General features: G+C 40.5%; 1 protein-coding gene across 1 annotated transcript in view; it reads right to left on the reverse strand.

Annotated features, from left to right (window-relative positions):
• Positions 1 to 15,971, reverse strand: part of LOC143293417 (protein mono-ADP-ribosyltransferase PARP14-like) — a 58,040-nt gene that overhangs the window by 12,909 nt on the left and 29,160 nt on the right. Inside the window, exons 16-23 of the mRNA XM_076604262.1 lie at positions 15,021 to 15,242; positions 13,170 to 13,299; positions 11,201 to 11,344; positions 10,264 to 10,329; positions 7,512 to 7,691; positions 5,899 to 6,108; positions 4,157 to 4,353; positions 824 to 1,033 (exon numbers count right to left, since the gene is read on the reverse strand). Of these exons, the coding sequence (XP_076460377.1) occupies positions 824 to 1,033; positions 4,157 to 4,353; positions 5,899 to 6,108; positions 7,512 to 7,691; positions 10,264 to 10,329; positions 11,201 to 11,344; positions 13,170 to 13,299; positions 15,021 to 15,242 (1,359 nt within the window). The remainder of the gene's footprint in view (positions 1 to 823; positions 1,034 to 4,156; positions 4,354 to 5,898; positions 6,109 to 7,511; positions 7,692 to 10,263; positions 10,330 to 11,200; positions 11,345 to 13,169; positions 13,300 to 15,020; positions 15,243 to 15,971) is intronic.

Here is a 15,971-nt window from a genome sequence, read left to right on the forward strand (position 1 = left end):
AACATTTATTCATTTTCAAATAACATTAAAAATGTGAAAACGAATGCTTTAACTAGATGTCTACAATCATCAGTACATGTGTGACAGATTAGTAAACATAATTCCTTCCTTCCTTTTTTTTCCCTTTTTGTTGGCATTGGTATTATTCCTGACTTACCTCAAGGTAAGACCACTGCACCATGTTGGCTTTGTTTGGTATTGTTCCTGACTTACCTCAAGGTAAGACCACTGCACCATGTTGGCTTTGTTTGGTATTGTTCCTGGCTTACCTCAAGGTAAGACCACTGCACCATGTTGGCTTTGTTTGGTATTGTTCCTGACTTACCTCAAGGTAAGACCACTGCACCATGTTGGCTTTGTTTGGTATTGTTCCTGGCTTACCTCAAGGTAAGACCACTGCACCGTGTTGGCTTTGTTTGGTATTGTTCCTGACTTACCTCAAGGTAAGACCACTGCACCATGTTGGCTTTGTTTGGTACTGTTTGGCTTACCTCAAGGTAAGACCACTGCACCGTGTTGGCTTTGTTTGGTATTGTTCCTGGCTTACCTCAAGGTAAGACCACTGCACCATGTTGGCTTTGTTTGGTATTGTTCCTGGCTTACCTCAAGGTAAGACCACTGCACCATGTTGGCTTTGGTATTGTTCCTGGCTTACCTCAAGGTAAGACCACTGCACCATGTTGGCTTTGTTTGGTATTGTTCCTGGCTTACCTCAAGGTAAGACCACTGCACCATGTTGGCTTTGTTTGGTATTGTTCCTGACTTACCTCAAGGTAAGACCACTGCACCATGTTGGCTTTGTTTGGTATTGTTCCTGACTTACCTCAAGGTAAGACCACTGCACCATGTTGGCCAACATGGAGGCTGACTGGAGCTCTTGCCGACCACGCTCAACAAGCCGCAGAATGTTGGAGATATCTTGCATGGCCTCAAACACATTGGTCTGGAGCCCATCAACAACCACTCTCCCTCTGGCTATTTGCACAGTAATCTCCACTTTGTGCTTGTTGACCAGCTGTTCAATCTGCTCAATCTGTGTGCAAAAAGCAAAGCAAAAAAACAAATCACCCTCAACAATCCAGTATTGCAATGACCAGTACTGCAGTAAAACCCAGTTTTCCTAAACCAAAGGCATTGTAGATTTCATGTATTAAATGTAGCTGATATTGATCAGAGGAACTTTAAGGACTGTAAACATCACAGAGAGAATTCTAGAACTGATACAGTTTACTGTGTAGCCGGGTTGGCTACAATCTTCATTGGGCCAGTTTAGCAGACGACTTTTGTGACTCACCGAAGGTTACTGAGGAAGACGGTAAATCGGTCACAGGTTATCATTCTTTACAGGGAACCGTATGATTTTTCATCATTTTGTTAAATTATAAACACTTCCTAATAGATGAAATTTTTTTTTTTTTATGTTATTGGACTTCAAAAAGATCATACTTCTTAGTTGTAATGATATCATTAGGCCAGAAAGCCTATAACTCTTTTAAATCAATATTTTATGTGAATGAATCTTTGAAATCCACTTAGTTAAAACATACAAAATACCTTTGTTTCCCATAAATCAATATAGTTGCTGTGGAATTTAGATTGTGCATTAAAATGTAAATGATTAAGCTTTCTTCTCGTGTATTGCTTTCCATGTACACCTACGTTACAGGCATGCGATGGTATGAAATGTCAGATAGCATTTCGGCCCCACAAAACTATCCCTTCTTCAAGCCATTGGAATTCGTCAGTGCCAATTTGAGCAAAATATGTTTTTACAATACCTCGACATTTATATAGCTTGTTTTGCAGACGTTTGCATTTCTCTTATCAATCTGATTCATATCATACATGTAAAATTGGGTTATAGTTGGTTTAAACGAAGTATTTCATTGTCGATCACTAGTGCCAAAAGCACCGCCAAGCAGTGCCGACACGGGAGCTGTCCGTTGAGTTTTCTCTTTAATTTTGACATAAAAAATCTTTAGAAGCATATTTTATAGATAATTTTTATATTGTTTGAAATTTGGGATTTTTAGTTATCTAACTGTTGCAATTATATTACATATTGTGTTGTACTGACTGTTGTAATGTACAGAAATAATACATTAACTCGTTAAAAGCTGGTTCATTCAGTGACTTTTTGTTTACATTTTTTAACCACATTATTTTTGTAGAAAATAGTTTAGCTTAAGAAAATGCTCATCTCTTGCAGTTTTGTGTGATATATAATATGTCTATGTTAGTTCCCCAAGCCGAAAGTCAGACGCCGCTAAATTTGGTCAAACACACATAAGTTTGGTCCTTTAAGGCTCATGGAGGGCCGGTTTCGTGAGTCGCTTCACGGTGCTGGCTTTGCGGTTCAGTGGAACTGAATATAAAGGAGTGAGCGAGTGCCAGACAAGAGCAGAACTCTCCTGGTCTGGAAGAATGAGAGAATAAAAAAAAGAAAACCGGCGCACCTTCTCCCTGAGTCTACCTTGCCTGGCTGCAGCTCTCTTCTGCAAACACCTTCTACCTGTCTTCATCTTCACAAACACCACCGTAACACCCCATCACAACTGTAAATCATGCTCCATGCCACACAACTCAATGCCTGACCATCAGTGACGAGGCTTTACATGAACATAATACTTTAATACAGAGCTCCTATGTGATCATATTCCTCAAAGAATTATGTTTACTCATTTGATCAATGATTTTGCTATCAAAGTGAATTATTCCACATAATTAATGCCAGGGAAAACCCTTTTCTTGCTGTGGGTTATTTCATGCAGTTCAGTGCCAGAGAATTTTGTATAAAAAAAAGAAAAATGTGCCATTCTCTTGCCTGGGAATTTTGAGGATTCAGGGGTAAACAATTCTTACGATTAAAAAATCTCTAGCACAAAAATTATAGGGGGCACAGAGCAAAAGTAAATTTTTTTGTGAAGCAAAATGAATGTGGATTCTAAATCCGGGCTGGTAATGAATTATTTTGAATCAGGCATTTCAAAGTGAAGACAAATTTTTTTTATGCATTTAAACAGTCTATTTCCACTTCCCAGAATCGCACCCAGGAAGAAAACAAACAAAACATAGCTGTAAATAGCATGCTTATCGTCTGATGTACACTTGGAAATGAAAATAAACTGATCCGACAAAGTGTTTCCTGTGCATCCGGTTTGTCTCCACTACGAATAAATTGGTTTACTGATCAGTGATAGAAAGCAAGAAAAAGTATTAAAAAAAAAAGAAAAAAGAAAAAAAGAAAGTGATTTCTGTCTATCGTCTGTCAACCCTAGGTTTCAAGAAAATTGTGGATGATTGGCTGTTGCCATTCACAGCAGCTGATCGCTTTGAAAAGACAGTAAAACGACAGCTGAGCCACGCCCACTTACCATGCCTTCTGTCTGGCCTTCAACCTATTGTCTTGCACCACTCCTCTATCTCTCCTCCCCCTTTTCTCAAATTGCATGAAAGTGCTGCGCCTTTACTGTCAGTCAAGGTCACATGCTACGGAATTATGTCTGATTGGATAGATGGACTGAAGAAAGAGTAGGATGTTGATGTCAGTTTCGTCACTGTCGTTGTCATCACCTTCAAGTTCAAACCAATCATAAGACAAGACAGATCCATCTCTCATCATTACACTCATACATAATCATCAACACAGCTTTCAAAACTGTGCAAATCCACTGACTGAGACCATTATCTTAACTTGACCTAGTACCCGATGCTTTTTTTGGCATGCAAGGCAAACCCTCTTTACATGTGCACTCCAAGTGGTCTAGTTAGCAAATCATTATTGAGAAAAAAGGGGTCTTGCACCTGACGAATATCTATAATCCAGACACATTATACTAACTATTCCAAGTCTATTGGTACTTATTGTACCAAACTCTGATGAAGGAAAAATCAAAGTACATGCAGGACGTCAGTGGAGGTCTTATACGCACAATGGCAACTTTTTTTTATGGACATCAGCTGATGTCTTATATAGGCACTCAACTGGTTAAGTTCATGCTGCAAACATGACTTCTCCATTTATCATATCATTTGAATGACTAAACTTTTGTATTTGTATTTGTATTTCTTTTTTATCACAACAGATTTCTCTGTGTGAAATTTGGGCTGCTCTCCCGGTCTGATCAACAAAAGATCTAGGAAGGGCATACGTTACCTCTTCAGGGCGCAGGGTCAGCAAAATATCATCACGGACTTCTTTCTTGACAAACTTTTCCTTGACAAGATCATCAAAGGCCCTGAGAATCCGTTGGATGTCGTTCCTGCTGCCAGCATAGATGTAGAGAGTGACTTCTTTCAGTTCAGTGGCAACATATCTCTGCTTCACTGAAGGTGCAGTGGTTCCGGTCATGGCTGTAAGTAGAAAATAACAAAACAAAAAAGTTTATTTGTGGAAAAATGATGACATGCAGAAACTTTATATATATATATATATTTTTTTTTTTTTCTGAATGTATTTTAAACAAACCACTTGATATGAAATTACTTCCTTTTTAAAAATATTTTTCATCTCTAAACCAGAAATTATTGACATGTTTACTGACAAAAAGGTGACAGATCAATTAATGAAAACAGTACAATCAACATCAAGAGCAATTAAAAAAAAGGAAGCCTCACCTGGTGAAACAAGGTTGAGAGAAGCCTTACCCGAAGTGAAACAAGGTTGAGAGAAGCCTTACCTGAAGTGAAACAACGCTGAGAGAAGCCTCACCTGAAGTGGATCAAGGTTGACAGAAGCCTTACCTGAAGTGGACCAAGGTTGATAGAAGCCTTACCTGAAGTGAACCAAGGTTGAGAGAAGCCTTACCTGAAGCGAACTAAGGTTGAGAGAAGCCTTACCTGAAGTGAACAAAGGTTGAGAGAAGCCGTACCTGAAGTGAACCAAGGTTGAGAGAAGCCTTACCTGAAGTGGACCAAGGTTGAGAGAAGCATTACCTGAAGCGAACCAAGATTGAGAGAAGCAGAAGAGGTCCATAATCTTTGAGGAACATTCACTGTTTGTATGGCTGTCTTTTTTGTCTTTTTTTTCTCATGTATTTGCTTTTTGTTTATGTGTTTATTTGCTTGTTTTTCTTCTTTATATGTTAAGAAACATAAATGCCCTTGGAAGTGAATTGTTGCTGTAGTACTCTGTGATTGTTTACTAATATGTGAATGGTGTTTTCTTCTACAGTGACTTGTATGAACGTGCAGAAAGTCTAGTAATGATGATATTTCAACATAAGAAATACAACCTTTGATGGGAAGGAAAAAAAAAAAAAATCTGATCTCAACAAAATAGCTGCAGGCAGTGTCCCACAAAAACACATTACTGAAACAATAATGGTTTTTCGAACTAGGAAAAAAAAACAAAAAAAACAAGAGAGGCAAGGCCTTCAAGACTCACTTGTGATAAATTAAGTCCCCTAGCATTAATTACAGAGTAATTTCCCTTCTTTACTATCTGCACCAAAACGTTTGCAAAATAAATAAAAATTCCATGCTTAGCAAAAGAAGTTCCTATTTGAACAAAAAAATGATAATAATGACTCCTCTTGTTGTTGTGTCAGAATAAGAGGTCAAAGTGCCAAGTTTAGAGAATACAAAAAATATAAATATAACAGTAAATGCAGTTTGCATATAATTAGGCTTCTTTTTAAAATTTTTTTTGTGCCCATCCCAGAGGCGCAATATTGTTTTAAACAAGATGACTGGAAAGAACTGAATTTCTCCTATTTTTATGCCAAATTTGGTGTCAACTGATAAAGTATTTGCAGAGAAAATGTCAATGTTAAAGTTTACCATGGACACACAGACACACACACACACACACACACACACAGACAACCAAACACCGGGTTAAAACATAGACTCACTTTGTTTACACAAGTGAGTCAAAAAAGTTGAGAGAAGCCTCACCTGAAGCGATCCAGTGGAACAACCCTTTGTTGTTCTTGGCGTGTTTGTTGCCGAGCTCCTCCACAGCACTGACAAAGTCGGGGATCATCTTGAGGTCGAACAGTACCACCCTCACCTCCTTCAGGCTCTGCAGCTGGCTCTTGGCCAGCACATCCACCAGTGTGTGGAACAGTGCCGATGCAGAACTGGAGGGCGAAAGTCCGTAGGCTCCTGAGGAGTCATCAGCACCAATCATTATGCATTACTGCGTATGTATTGTTTCATGTGATACGCTTAGGGCCCACTATACACACACATACACACACACACACAAAGCGTCATCACCATTATTATAATAAATAGATAAAAAAAAGTTATTATTATTTTCATTATTATTATTACAATTATTATTATCATTATCATTATTATCACCACCCCTGCCCCCACCAATCCCCACATCAACCACCCCCTGCACACTACCAACCAGCCACAACCACCAATGCCACCATCACCACTACCATCATCATCAGTTATCGGTATTGTTATCATCCGACAGGCAACATTGTCCTAGCTCTCATTTTTTTTTGTCAATTGTGTTGGAATGTGATTGTGCGTTGACGTGAAAGTTGTGTATGTGCTTTATGATGGAGTGGAGTATACGCTGGTGCTTGTTTTGTGCGATTCTGCCACCGGAACTAAGTTATTTGGACATGTTTTCTGTGTAACCTGGCAAGTATTCTTGCTTGTCAGAGCACGCCATTTCTTCACCACCCCCTTTCGCACGCGCAGCCCACTCCGCGTGTTCCTGAAGCTGACCTCTACCACAGGCCCTCGCTTGATGCTAATTTTCCCCGTGTGTCTTACACACGGGACCAGCTCCTGTCCGTGCCTCCTGCAGCACTTGACCCTTCTGTCATCGACGCCATCAGAGGTGTGGGTATAGGTTGCCACCTCCCCCATGTTCGCAGGACGTCGCAAGCAGAGGAAGATAGCTGTTGTGTGTGGTACTGGACGTGTAACTTCCACTGACCATACTGTTAAATGCATCAACTTTAATAACCTTATTCGTGTACCTCTGTCCTGCTTTCCCTCCCACCATTCAGCTCAAATTTCCCTTGGTCTGTTCAACGCCCAGTCAGTTTGTCCTCGCCTCAAGCGCTCAGCGATCAACGAACATCTGCTTTCGATCAGCCTCGACGTCCTGTGCATCACAGAAACTTGACTTCGCAGTACTGGTGATTAAGCTAAGTGTCGAGATCTCGCTCCCCCTGGCTACACTACCACCTCCTTCCCTCGTGTTACAACAACTTGCGGGGGAGGAATCACCTTCATTGTGTCAGACAGGCTGCTCCCTCACACAACGTACACAACCGCCTTCCCCTTCAAACATGCCTCCTTTGAACTGGCCCAGCTTTCACTGTCGCTGCCACGTTCCCACCTCAATGCGTTCTGCCTCTACCGTCCACCACCAAACAAGAAAAATAAACTTTCTGATATGATGTTCATGGAACAGAGTAGCCATGAATTAACCCCCCGCGCCCCTTCCTAAAAAAACAAACAAAAAAACCCAAAACAACAAACAAGCAAAAAACAAAAAAGCAAAAAAACACACACCTGAATCTAATAAAGCCTACCTGTGCCAAGAGCTGGCATGGCCAAAGACATGACTCCCAGCTGCTCAGCTTCCTGCAGACACAGCTTGATGGCCTCGCCCCAGTCTTTGGAAAACCGTTCAGAGTTGAGGTGCAGGATCACACGGCTCTTCATCTTGTAGGCTTTGGTGTGGGTGATGCCCCTTTGTTTTATGTCGCTGACTACACAAACACACAAATTGGTCACTGCGTCATAAGTGGCAAATCTTGAACACTCTCAAACGTATTACATTAAAAAAAAAATTATATAAAAAAAAAAAATTAGAGAATAGGCAAAGCATTTATGCTTCACATGTGATTCCTGCTGTAAAACAACAAAACCATAAAAATTAATGGTGGAAGGGGGAAAAAGGGGAGAGGAGGGTGGGTGGTTATAATAAACACTTATATAATGGTCCACATCATATTTTTGCTCATCATCAGAAATGACTATTTGTCAAACAGAAAGTTGTATGCTGGAAATAGAGCAATTTTATCTTAACCCTTAGCCTGCCTTGGGATTTGGCAAATAACTGAATCATATTTGCAGGGAATTTTCACGAATATAGGTCAGATTACTCTCTTAAAAACAGGTATAAGTATATATTTTCTGAAAGGAAAATGAATATACAATACGAAAAAAAAAAATCTTTGTTGTGATGAAATGAATGTGTGACCCACAAGATTTTTTCAAATAATAAATACTGCACATACAAATATACACAAACAAATATACAACACACACACACACATATATCATCTCCATCTAAGAAATGTCTGGATCAAAATCCTTAGCCCACTGTCAAACCCACTGTTCTGAAAATAGGCACGCCACCATGCCCGATCCACTGACCCTCCACTTCCCTCTTGTGTCCTTATTCACTCTGCACACTGTGATCCGATACCTCCCCCACCCCTACTACTACCTCTCGCAGGACTGACTGTCACATACAATGTGTTCTATTCTCAAACCACTAAATACTGTCTGCTAGCAAGGTCGAACTCTGTTCTGCTCTCTGGGTGAAGAGTAGGCTGGTATCCCTCACCTTCCTCTTCTAAAGAACTGTCAGACTGCAGTTTATCTTTGTCTTCTTCAAGCATTCATTCTAATTCTCATTGAGCAGTGGCTAAAACCTGTGTCACTGAGTTTAGTTTTTGGCTGGGACAAGTCATCACTATTTTGCTTGCCTGCATATATAATGAGTTGTTGACATGCTCCAGTCAGCCACTAAGATCTTTTGAAAAACCACATTCCTGGGTGATGTATGGCATTTCCAAATTATCATGAGTAGGGGAACATTGGCGAAGCTAATTTTAGCTACCAATATAGTAATTCCAAAACAAGGAAAAAGCTTTCGCAAAATGGAGACATTTAGCGTCTGTTTGGGTACCGCTTTCATGGCAGTGGCATGGGAGTGAATTATCCGACCTTTGATAATGGCTTACGTAGCAGTCTAAAGGTTAAGCAGCCCATATTGAACAACATTTCGTTATGTTGTAGTCGTAATACAGATCAATCAAAGTTTCCAACTATCCCTGCATTTAGTATGGCTTTTCAGCTCAGGCAAATAGTGACAAAATCGCCAAACGCATTCTTGGGCTAAATATACATGACAGTCACTCTGGACAAATCCAGTTCTTTCACAAGTGTTCTCACACTCCAAACAGTGCACACTGAAGGTCCATCATCATCTCTGTTAAATCAAAGAAGGCATCAAAGAGAAAAGGCTACACACTGCCGGAATTCAAAAACTCTCCAAATAATGGTGGAAGTTGACCTCTGTACACTTGAAAAGATTCATTCATGCATACATAGTGCAACTCGAGACTAACTGACCATTATTCAGGAATGTAAGTCAAGAAGATCTGTTGATTTTAGATGCAGGAAGAGAACAGGCCAATGCACAAATCTTTCTCTGTGTAAAATTTAGCTGCCTGTTTAACCTCCTTTCAATATTATATCATCATGCATTACTGATTAAATGCACATGCACACTCATACAAGAGAATAGCTGCAATGTTGTTTACCGACAGAATGACCACTTGGGCAAATAGATGTAAGACTTTCATACTGACTGTAAAACACAACAGCCTTCCAATGCCTCTGTGACTCTGTGATTCATATCTTAAAATATAATCGGATAGATGAATAAATTAAAAAAATGAAGAAAAAATCCCATAGTATATTCAGATTTATGACCTATTATTTGGCAGAATATTGCAGCCTCTAGCAGATGTATGCATCAATGTAACATATATACCAAACAGAACTTCCTATATGAACTAAAAAATGATAAAATGTGTACAAATATCTATTAATCAGTGTGTCAGAATGTCAGACACAAGTGCAAAGTTTTGTGAATACAAAATATAACAATAACCTGATTCTGGAAACATTTTTGACTTTTTCATTATTTTCATACCCTTCCCAGAAGTGCATTGTCATAATAATTTGAGTAAGTGAAAATAATTGATTCCCCCCCCTCGCCCCCCCCCACCCCCCATTTTAAAGCCAACTTTGGTGTCAACGACGCAGTATTCATCAAAAGAAAATCAATTTGTTAATGTTTACCATACTTAATATACACACACACATTTGCAAACCTGTCCAGGTACACACACACACACACACTCACAAGTGGACACACAGACAACTGAAACTGACACTGCTATTTCATGAACACATATTGTGTGTAAATGCACTTATGAGCCAAAAAACAAAAATAAACAACAACAAAAAAGACAACTCCCTTGCCTTTTGTTGCACATTCTCTGATTAGTTCCTCTCCACATTTGGCTTTCAAAGCACTGGCAACGTTTCCTGTACAAAAAGATGATGATAATGAAAGCAAAGGTTTTGATACAGCATCATTTTGACTGTGATTCCTGAATGAAATGAGACATGATAGTGTATGAGACACTCAGACAGAGACATACATAGAGAGAGAGAGAGAGAGAGAGAGAGAGAGAGAGAGAGAGAGAGAGAGAGAGAGAGAGAGAGAGGAGTTTGCAAAGTGGGGCAGAAGGGACAGAAAGACAGACAAGCAGAGAGAGAGAGAGATGGAATAAGGCTGTCTGAAAAGTTTGTGTGGGTTTTTTTTGTTTTTGTTTTTTTGTTTTTTTGTTGTTGTTTTTTTGTGTGTGTGTGTGTGTGTGTGTGTGTGTGTGTGTGTGTACCTGGAGAGGTTTGCAAGTGTGTGTGTGTGTGTACCTGGAGAGGTTTGCAAGTGTGTGTGTGTGTATGTTCAGTGTGTCGTAGCAAGTAGAAATTTGTATATTTATGTTGTGCATGTGTGTGTCCAATTGGGATATTCGGCCCTGCAATAGCCCCTCTGCAATCAGACGGGCTGTAAGCAACATGCATGGTTTGATACAATTTTAGTGTGCATGTGTGTATGTGTGCAGACGTGTATGTACATATGTGTGCTGTCTGGTTTTCACTGATTTTTTTGCGCCTGGTCTACAATTCTGGCACCTGATTCACAGGGGAAGTAACTGTGGTATGAGATAACTCATACCTGGAATGGAATGAGTTAAATATTGAAAAAAAAAACAAATAACAACAACAAAACACCCAACATGTCACTGATAAAGAAAACACACACACACACACACACAACAACTAACAACAACAACATCAATCATTTCCATTGATAACAAACAAACGAAAAACCAACAAGAAAAACACTCACCTCGGCTCAGGTCCAGCTGAGAGTTAGAGCTGTTGACAATGGCGTCTGCTGCCTCCTCTGTGATGTTTCCCTGCTTGATGGTCAGCTTCAGGCTCCCAATCTCAAAGACAGCGCTGGTGCCATCTTGGACCGGTGCTTGCACCGCTGAAACACGTCAACCTGCGAACTTAGCCATTTACATGTTTGTGTTGTGTTGTGCTGTGCTGTGCTGTGCTGTGCTGTTTTGTGCTGTGCTGTGTTGTGCTGTGTGCTGTGCTGTGCTGTGTTGTGCTGTGCTGTGTTGTGTTGTGCTGTGCTGTGTTGTGTTGTTTTGTGCTGTGCTGTGCTGTGCTGTGCTGTTGTGTTGTGCTGTGCTGTGCTGTGCTGTGTTGTGCTGTGCTGTGTGCTGTGTTGTGCTGTGCTGTGTTGTGCTGTGCTGTGTTGTGTTGTGCTGTGCTGTGTTGTGCTGTGCTGTTTTGTGCTGTGCTGTGCTGTGCTGTTTTGTTTTGTTTTGTGCTGTGCTGTGCTGTGCTGTGCTGTGCTGTGCTGTGCTATGCTGTGCTATGTGCTGTGCTGTGCTGTGCTGTGCTATGCTGTGCTATGTGCTGTGCTGTGCTGTGCTGTGCTGTGCTGTGCTGTGCTGTGTTGTGTTGTTTTGTGCTGTGCTGTGCTGTGTTGTGTTGTGCTGTGCTATGCTGTGCTGTGCTGTGCTATGCTTCAGTTTCAGTTTCTCATGGAGGTGTCACTGTGTTCGGACAAATCCCTAAATCCGTATATGCTACACCACATCTGCTAGGCAGATACCTGACAGCAGCATTACCCACCGTGCTTGTCAGGCCTCGAGTGCATGCTTAGAATATATTTGTGTACCTCTCAGAGTGGGTTTCTTTTCACATAATTTTGTCAGAGGACAACACTCTCGTTGCCATGGGTTCTTTTTCAGTGCACATGTGCCAAGTGCGTGCTGCACACGGGACCTTGGTTTATTGTCTCATCCGAAAGACCAGACACTCCCAGTCAAACCTGGGAGAAAGGGCAAGAGCAGGATTCGAACCCACACCCTCACGGACTCTGTGTGCTAGCAGCTGAGCATCGTAACCATTCTGCCACGTTCCTTCCAGCAGAAGTGGTGTAGCAGATATGGATCCGTCCGAACGCAGTGACACCTCCTTCCTTGAGAAACTGAAACTGAAACTATGCTACACTGTGTTGTGTTGTGTTGTGTGTGCATGCCTATGTAATTGACTACTTAAAGACTGTATCTTTTTTGTGCCAGTATGGATTTAAGTTGATAAACTGAAAATATCTGCACCCTAATGGAACACTTTTACTAAAAAATCTGAGTAGTGTGATCTCAATCAGTGCATGGTGATATGTAAAGACTGAAAATGACTTTGTTCAAAGAATATTTACAGTTCATGCCTTGCTGGATGATAAATAAATACATGGTTATGAGATGATTAAAAGAAAACCCCCAAACCCCCAAAACAAAACAACAAAAACCAAAAAAACAGACCAGAGAGAGCACTATGAGCAGGTGAAACATGGCTGGGTCAGGGAGGCAGACATCTAGAGAGTGTAGGCGAGGACACACACCAACAGAAAAGCCCTTGCAATATCACACCTTTTTGTTCAGGTTAAACTAAGAGTAAGTCTTGTAGGCTGTAGTTACAGACCACATACACCTCATGATTTTATACATTTCTGAATCTTGCTTTGGTGATGACAACTGTCAACCCATACAGCTTGTGCACACTAAAATCATTAATTTGTGTCATTGTCAGTATGGCTGACTTCATTAAAATTTAAATCTCTTTGTCTTTTCCTTTCTTCATGCTGCAGCATGGATTGTCCTGAACTGATTAAAAAAAAAAAGAAAAAACTTCAGAAAAAAAGAAAAAAAAAAACAGAAAAAAAAGAAAAAAAAAATCAGAAAAAAACAAAAAATGATAAAGCACATCAGCTGCGCGGGTTGATAAGTGCTACTAACGTGTCGCAGGCTGAGCATCAATCTGTGCAGAGAACCTCCTTGACTCTCGGCTTCCTTTGGGGGTGGATGAAGGTGGAGGTGGAGACGCCGTCACTTCTCCTCCAAACTGATTCTTCACCTTCTTGAACACCTGCGGTTCGGGAACATAGTCAACAACTTGATTCTGATTTCTGAGCAAGAAACCTTCTCTCAAAAGGTATGGGTGATAAAATCAAAGATGTCTGCCGAGTCTATAAAAAACTACAGATGGAAAAAAGTTTATGAAAACTCTGGGTTGTAAAAATAAGAGTCACTTTTGATAACTGGTGTCCGACATTTCAGACCATAGGTATGTCTTCAGGGACTATTCCATTTAAATCAGCCCCTGAAGACAAACCTATGGATTGATAATTATGTTGGACGCATCTTGTCAAAAGAGATTTATATTTACAACCCACAATTTTTATCATTCTCTCAAGACAGTGAAGACACAAACATACACACACATTCCTACCTTCCCTAGTTCTCCAGCACACACCCACACAAACACACACACACATTCCTACCTTCCCCAGTTCTCCAACACACACCCACACACACACACACACACACATTCCTACCTTCCCCAGTTCTCCAACACACACCCACACAAACACACACACACACCAGTCACCAGCCAGCCTGCACCTGACGATGGATGCCTTCATAAATCTCTGTTTGCGAAGCCATACCATCATCACTCCCCTGCCCTTCATCCCAACCCCTTACCCCCACCCCATTTATGGTTTGCATTTAAACTGATCAGTTTGTGGCAGGATTTCTTATTCTGGAATACTTCATCTTAATGGATGTGATAGTGTAGAACAAATAGGTCTCTTTTACTGCATGCTAGAATGCAATGTTTTTCGTATTGAACTTGTGATTTAACAATTCTTAATAATAAAATTTAAAAAAAAAATCTTATTCTGAAGTTTTTTTTGTTAAATACATGGTTGGTTGTTTATTTTTTTCATAACTGTGTGTGTGTGTGTATGTGTATTTAATGGGACGTGGGGGGTGGGGGGTGGGGGAGGTAAATCAAACCAATGTCTGTTTGTACTCGTTTTTGTGTATTTAGATGGACAGTTTTTCGTTTTTGATCTTTTGGTTCAACCGTTGTCATGTTTAATATGATGGATTCGGCTGTGGGCTGAGACACTGTGTGGGGTGAGTGACGAGCCTGTGGATGCACAATCAATCAATTTCCAGTTGGATGAATAAAGATGAACTGTATTGTGTTGTGTTATGTCCTGTTACTGAGATATTGTTTGGGGTGAGTAACAAGCCTGTGAATGCACAATCAATTTCCAGTTGGATGAGTAAAGATGAATTGTGTTGTGTTGTGTTGTGTTGTATTGTGTTGTGTTGTATTGCATTGTACCGTGCATCCAGGCTTGTCTCCAACTGAACTAGCATGATGGGAGACAACCCTGGATGATGCACGAACCACACAAACACTTTTCTTAAAAAACAAAACACCCCCCCCCCCCCCCCCCCCCCCCCCAAAAAAAAAAAAAAAAAATCCGAGTTCTCCATTGCCATTAATAAACCGTTTTCAAGCAGAACTGGCAAGATGCATGTCATATAGATAGACAGATATATATAGATAGGTCTGAGTGCTTTAAGGTTCTCAATCCATAACTATATCTTGTGAAAGAGCCTGCATGTACTCACAGTTTACTGTCTTTTATCTGTTTGTTGTGTTTAGCTTTAGTGTCCATAATTCCTTTTGATGAGTATTCTGACAAATAAATGTTCCGAGTTCTGGAAAAAAAAAAAAAAAAAACAAACAAAAACCCCCCCCCCCAAAAAAAAACACCCTTCATTTCTGACCTCCAGGTTCTTCTTGTCTGCATGGTAGATGACGATGTTGGCATTTCTCAACGAAGTAGACGGCGTATTCCGCTGGAACTCGTCAATGGCCCCAAACATGGTTTCGGCCACCCCTTGGGCAGGGTAACCCAGGTTGCCGGTGCCCAGGACAGGGAAGGAGATGGATTTGTGGTGATGCCTGCTGGCCTCTGTCAGACACTGTATCATGCAGCTCCCCAGCATCTGCAGACAAACAGAAAAAATTGTGTTGTTCGCCCACACACTAAGTCGATTAGAAATGTAATTAAAATGAGGAATTGATATAGATCTTGAGGGTCTAGGAAAATTCATTAAAATGAGGAACTGATACAGATCTTGAATAAAGGGCCTATGGAAATGCAATTAAAATGATAAATTGATACAGATCTTGAACGTCTACAGAAATGCAATTGGAATGAGAAATTGATACAGATCTTGAACGTCTACAGAAATGCAGCTAAAATGAGAAATTGATACAGATCTTGAGGGTCTATGGAAATGCAGTTACAATGAGGAATTGATACAGATCTTGAGGGCTGAAATGCAGTTCAAATGGAAAATTGATAAAGACCTTAATATGTCTAGGGGAACGCATAGGAAGCTGTTGGGGTTGGGGTGAAAAAAGAACAGAAACATAATGACATAAAGACTGATCCATCCAAATACATGGGATAACACATATAAAGACAAATCCATCCTCAATTTTTGAAAACATGATTATGACGGGGACCCCCCTCCCCCCAAAAAAAAATCCTCTTTATTTTTTGGATGCAACTAAATGCTAGGGAATTGATGATGGAAGCAAATCACCCAATGTCTGGAATACACCAGAACACAGACAACAACGTGTCTGGGAAAATAATGACACAGACACTGATCCTGTTGAAGAACAAGTGTACAAAATCAAAGGCACACTCAGAATCTGGCAATACA

This window comes from Babylonia areolata, chromosome 19, assembly GCF_041734735.1.
Source record: "Babylonia areolata isolate BAREFJ2019XMU chromosome 19, ASM4173473v1, whole genome shotgun sequence".
In the NCBI taxonomy this organism is placed as follows: Eukaryota; Metazoa; Mollusca; class Gastropoda; order Neogastropoda; family Buccinidae; genus Babylonia; species Babylonia areolata.